The 5,673-nt window shown below is 48.6% G+C and overlaps 1 protein-coding gene across 2 annotated transcripts in view; it reads left to right on the top strand.

Moving 5' to 3' along the window:
• tmcc3 (transmembrane and coiled-coil domain family 3) overlaps nt 1-4,220 on the top strand; it is a 15,320-nt gene extending 11,100 nt beyond the window's left edge. The window contains exons 2-5 of one of the 2 annotated variants that reach the window (XM_027020679.2): nt 254-1,215; nt 2,068-2,203; nt 2,506-2,643; nt 3,589-4,220. In XM_027020679.2, coding sequence (XP_026876480.2) covers nt 254-1,215; nt 2,068-2,203; nt 2,506-2,643; nt 3,589-3,600 — 1,248 coding nt within the window. In that variant the 3' untranslated portion in view covers nt 3,601-4,220. Of the gene's footprint in view, nt 1-253; nt 1,216-2,067; nt 2,204-2,505 lie in introns of both variants that reach the window. The other variant, XM_027020678.2, reaches the window with a different exon arrangement.
• Nucleotides 4,221-5,673: the final 1,453 nt, after the last annotated feature.

Below are 5,673 nucleotides of genomic sequence, written 5' to 3'. Positions count from 1 at the left end.
ACATCATCAACCAGTTTGTACATTCATTACCTTTGCTTACTCAGAAATGGTAAGGCAATTAAAACATTTCCCATGAACAATAGCCTGGACAAAAAAGACATGAACACATATCTGTGCCTCTCCCCCCACACGTGCTCTCTCTCTCTCTCTGTCTCTCTCTCTCTCTCTCTCTCTCTCTCTCTCTCTCTCTGTGTCTATCTCTCTCTCCATCCATCTCACCCTTCCCTCTTTTTTTCACCCTCTGCCCCCGCAGGTCGATCGGATGGCTGACAGGAGCAGTCTGGCGCCCCCCGTAGACATACAGCGTGGCGGCTCAGAGCCATGCCTGAAGACAGAGGGCGACGGGAGCCAGCGCGAGGCCTGCCGGGTGCGGCTAGGGCTGAACAACCCGCAGCAGAAGGTACTGAAGGTGACGGAGCAGCTGCGCATCGAGCAGGCCCTGCGCGACGCCAACGTGGCCGAGTACCTGAAGCTGGTTGGCAGCGCAGATAAGCAGCAGGGCAGCCGCATCAAACAGGTGTTCGAGAAGAAGAACCAGAAGTCAGCGAAGACCATTGCGCAGCTGCAGCGCAAGCTCGAGCAGTACCATCGCAAGATCAAAGAGCATGAGGCCGCCTCCGGCCCCGCCCCCAATGGCACCAAGCACACCCATGGCAAAGATGGCAAGGAGACGTCTAAGGAGAGCCTGAAGGAGTGCTCCAAGGAAGGCAGGGTCCGGGGGAATGGGCGGCAACCCCATCTGGACAAGGTGAAGACGATCGGGCCAGGCGTGTCGCTCTCGCCACCATTCTTCTTCAACAAGTCGCGTGGCCTAGCCAGCCTCATCCGCAACAAGTTCGGCAGCGCCGACAACATCGCCCACCTGAAGAGCTCCATGGAGACAGGGGGCGGGCTCCAGGCGGAGGGGGTGGGGCGGGTGCTGAGCGGCAGCGCCACTCTGACCAGCAAGCCAAAGTACCTGAGCGACGACGAGTGCTCGACGGGCACGTCCATGTCGGCGGAGAGCAATGGGCATGGCAGAGACTCTGCCCACGGTCTGGCTGCGGTCATCAGCGGGCAGGGCGAGGGTGCTGGCAGACTGGCCGATGCCCTGGAGGAGGCGCAGGAGGTGAGGGTGGCACAGGTTCAGCTGGCCGAGGACATCGAAGCCCTGAGGAGCCAGGTGAGACGTAACTACGGCTTCATCACTCAAATGCTACAGGACGAGCGATACAGGTACACGCCTGCGTCACACTTAAACACATAACACACACATACGCATGCACACACAGTGGATTCAGAAAGCCTTCAGACCCCTTTACTTGTTTACTTGTTGTTGTTTCCTTTATTGTGCTTGATATAAAATTTGTAGCACAACAGAGAGGAGTCTGAAAACGTTTGTGAGTAGAGTTCAGCTTTTGATTTTTAATTAATTAAGCGTTTTCACGTTTTTCATGATTAAGTGTAGCTTGTTGGCCAAAATTGGCAGTTCTATCCAAATTATATTCTAAATGAAATCCACAACAAAGTAAAGCTTGTAAGAAGAAACAAGTAAAGGGGCCTGAATCCTTTTTGAATCCATCGAATCTGTGTTCTGAATTACGTAGCCATGGTACAGTGCAGATGTGATCTGAGTGACTTTGACCGTGTCGTGGTTGGTTGTGCCAGAGGGGATGATTTGAGTATTCCATTAATCCCAGGACCAAAGCCTTGTGTCATCAGTTCAAGCTGCTTCTAGTAAGATAATGGTGCAGGCAAAGTTTTCCTGGCTCATGCTGGAGCCCACCCATTATCAGTGGAGCCACGTCAGAAGGCCGGAATCATCTCCGCCTGGTCCATGACCGTGAATGTGAGTCCGGTGTCCTTTAGTGGCTTTCAGCAAATCTGAGTCCAGCAGTGATCCTTTAGGATGTGGGAGAACAGGAGAAGCGCAGTAGGAACACGCAGATGACAGATCTGCTGCAGTTGCATGATCTAGTCATGTAAACCGAATCCTTGAAGAAACACGCACGCACACACGCACGCACACACACACACACACACACACACACACACACACACACAGTGTGTGTTCGTCTGCTTTGGCAGGTGTGAGCGGCTGGAAGATCAGCTGAACGACCTGACCGAGCTACACCAGAACGAGATGGCGAACCTGAAACAGGAGCTGGCCAGCATTGAGGAGAAAGTAGCCTATCAGGCCTATGAGCGAGCCCGGGACATACAGGTATGTATATCAGAAACAGCAGTCTTAACAACAGACTCGGTCCAGAACTTTCATATCTGTTCATTTATTCAATCTTCCTTCTCACCCTCTCTCTCATTTTCTGTTTCTGTGTATGACTTTATCTGTTTTTGTCACCCCTTTTGCCTCACTCTCACACCGGTCTCTTTGTTCCTTATTTCTCCATCTGCTGCTGTCTCTCTCTCTTTTATTGGCCTTTTCTATTTTTCTGAATCTCTCTTTCCCCTCTCCGTTTTGCTCCTCTTTCCTCTCGGGGCCCCTGCCGTCCCTCCCCTGGCCTACAGGAGGCGCTGGAGGTCTGCCAGACGCGCGTCAGCAAGCTGGAGCTTCAGCAGCAGCACCAGCAGCTCGTGCAGTTGGAGAGCGCCGATGCCAGGGTGCTGCTGGGCAAGTGCATCAACGTCATGCTGGCCATCGTCACGGTGATCCTCGTGTGTGTCTCCACGGCAGCCAAGTTCACAGCGCCGTTGCTGCGCAGCCGGCTGCACGTGCTCGGCACTTTCGTATGCATATGCTTGCTCGCGCTTGGTTGGAGCCACTGGGAGCAGGTGCAGTGCGCTGCTGAGCGCATGCTCCTGGCCAGCTAAAGCGTGCGAACGTGTGTGTGTGCGTGTGTGTGTGTGTGTGCGTGTGTGTGCGTGCGTGTGTGTGCGTGTGTGCGTGTGCGTGTGCGTGCGTGTGGGCCGGGTGTTGGCAGGTGGGGAGTGATCAGACCCTGATTGACAAAATGACACTGGATATCCGGATCTGTCCGGCAGTCTTCACTACAGCCAGACATTTGAAGGATTAAATGCTCCCAGTACTGTGGGTTTAAATAAACTAGCATGTTTGTGTAGGCGCGCGTGGGTGTGTGTGTATTTATCTGCTTGTCCGAACAAACGGGTCGATTTTTTAAAAACTGTACTGTGTTAGCTGTTCTGAACCGAGTCCCTGTGTAGTTGTTTCAGAACATCACTAATAATGCTCTAACGTCGAGTTCTGGTCACCAGAGTAAACATGTTTAACTGTGCCTTCTGAGCACAGGCATGCAGGGTGTGTTTGGGAGTGGGCGGAGTCAAAAGCTGAGCTCATTAGGCTCAGGACGCACATGGCCTCACCCACTGCCCCCCTGAGGGCTGCGCTGATCATGGAGTTTAAGCTTCTGAGCAAATGGAGCTGATTCTACTGTGCACAAAAAAGAAAATATGCTTTGTGTTGTTCTTATTTGTTTATTTGTTTTTGTTTATTTATGTGTGATGAGGATGCCTTTATTAAATAAGAGCACCAGAAGGATGCTAAGCTAAATGGACTTTAGGACTATTTTACATGACAATTTTAGTAAATATTTTTATAACTATTTTTTTCCTTTTTCTGTTTCTTCAATTCAGAAACCTTTTTGAGAAGACTGAGTAATGTCCACTGCTCTGCAGGGCGTGTGTTGGTTTTTATCAACAAAATCGTAAACTGTCACTGTCACAGAATGTCTCCCACACAGATGTTTGTTTGTTTGTTTTTTTTAAGTGTAGATGCTTACTGCAGAGCTAAAGGGAGAATAACGAAAGAGAAAGCTGGTACATCAGCCACCTCCCACTCCTAAGCAAAATATCTGCTTGAGAGCAGTCCAGCACCAAAGGACCAAATTAGTGGTGGCAGGTGCCTTCCTGCAACCCCAAACCATTACACCTGGTTCAACCATTCCTGTTTGGGGTCGAGACTTATCCATAAGGACAGGGGAGAGCCGATGACCACTGGGCTACAACCTACAGCAGTACCAGCTTGTGTAGCACATGGAAACTAGTTATCTAATACCCTTGAATTGACTGTTTCTGTCTATTCCTGGTAGTTTCTGTACAAATACTTTAAATATATCAGGAGCACTACAGCCTCCCTGCATTCTCCAGTCTGAAAGGATTATTAAAGGTATTTACCTAATCATGTATTCGTGCTGCAGTGTTGTATATTGAGTCTCGAAAAGAATGTCGTTTTCCCAAATAAATGATGCTCTTTTACAGCAAATATTGTTCTGTCTCTGTCATTAAGAGTCTTTGTTTACAAAATGTACACATAAGCATTTGCCGTTGAAGAATCCTTGAAAGCCCGGCACCTGCCACATGAATTGGCACATTAACCAATGGTGCGCCTGATGTGTGTGTGTGTGTGTGTGTGTGTGTGTGTGTGTGTGTGTGTGTGTGTGTGTGTGTGTGTGTGTGTGTGTGTGTGTGTGTGTGTGTGTGTGAGAGAGAGAATTTGGGAAGCACTCTATTGCCCACTTGTGCCCACTGAAAGTATTGCAAGCATCTATGAGGAACACAGCAGGTATTTTAGTTCCCACCCTAATGTAACATCCTAATAGCCATCACTAAAACAGTTGCTCTGAAGGAAAAGGTCTCTGCAATTGTCCTGGGTTCTCTAATTAGCAACTAAAATTTTCAATGCAGTCTGAAAACATGCCCATAGGAAGTTTTATGCCTTTGTTGTAATAGTAGATATCACTTGTCATTTTTGGTTTATGATCCAAACTTGACTTGGTCCTGAAGGTTTCTCCTCTACAACAATGAGAATTCGACTGTTTCTCTCCAAAAGGTGCTCGTCCAGTTCCTTGCCATCTCGAGACTGAACAAATACAGCTCCTCCCTGGCTGGCCTCCCTACACGTGTCATCAGAACTGAGCTGATCCAGAATACAGCAGAATGTCTTGTCTTCATCCTCCCAAAGTTCACCTGTGTCACCCAAACACACCATTGCTGGCTTCTTGTAGATGCGCACATTATATTAAAAACCCTGATGCTTGACTACAGTGTCAAAAGTGGACCAGTCCATCCTTACCTGCTGCCAGTGGTCAAGTTCCAGTCCGCGCCTAGATCCCTTCAAGCTTCGAGTACGACTCTGCTACCCCTGCCGTCTTTCAAGATGCATGGAAGACAAGTACCATGACTCTTCTCTGTTCTTGCACTCACATAATGGAATGGATGCTCCCTGGCTGTCAGAGCAACACAGTCCCTCACTTATGAAATGTTTTATCTCTGTGTTGAGTATTAGCACAGACTCTTGATTCTGGCAGACTGTGGCATTAGTAAAACATCACTGTTTGTGTGCTATCTAAGCCAGCTAACTTTGAATGGTAACTACAAGCGAGGCACACGTTGTGGCGTATCTAACTGTAAAGCCTTTTTCAAGGCTACCCTTCAATTAAAATCTCACAATAATTCAATGAAGTCAGCCAAATCCATCTACACATTTTAGGCAGATGTGAAAAAGATGTACTTTGAGAGGTATGCCTGGATGACAACTAGCCTGCAGCAAACATGCCACTTCTGTCAACTGTAGTTGTGTTCTGAGGAATGCTATGCTGCTGAGAGCATGTATAATGTGTGTGGGTGAGGGACGGATATGTAGAAGTCTGGAAGAATGGAACATGATGGGGGTGAAAAGAGACGAGGCATTGTTTTGAGGAAAATTAGTAATAACAGTAA

This window comes from Electrophorus electricus, chromosome 7, assembly GCF_013358815.1.
Source record: "Electrophorus electricus isolate fEleEle1 chromosome 7, fEleEle1.pri, whole genome shotgun sequence".
In the NCBI taxonomy this organism is placed as follows: Eukaryota; Metazoa; Chordata; class Actinopteri; order Gymnotiformes; family Gymnotidae; genus Electrophorus; species Electrophorus electricus.
The sequence above is the reverse complement of the archived record's forward strand: the minus strand, read 5'-3'. Positions and strand labels throughout refer to the sequence as shown.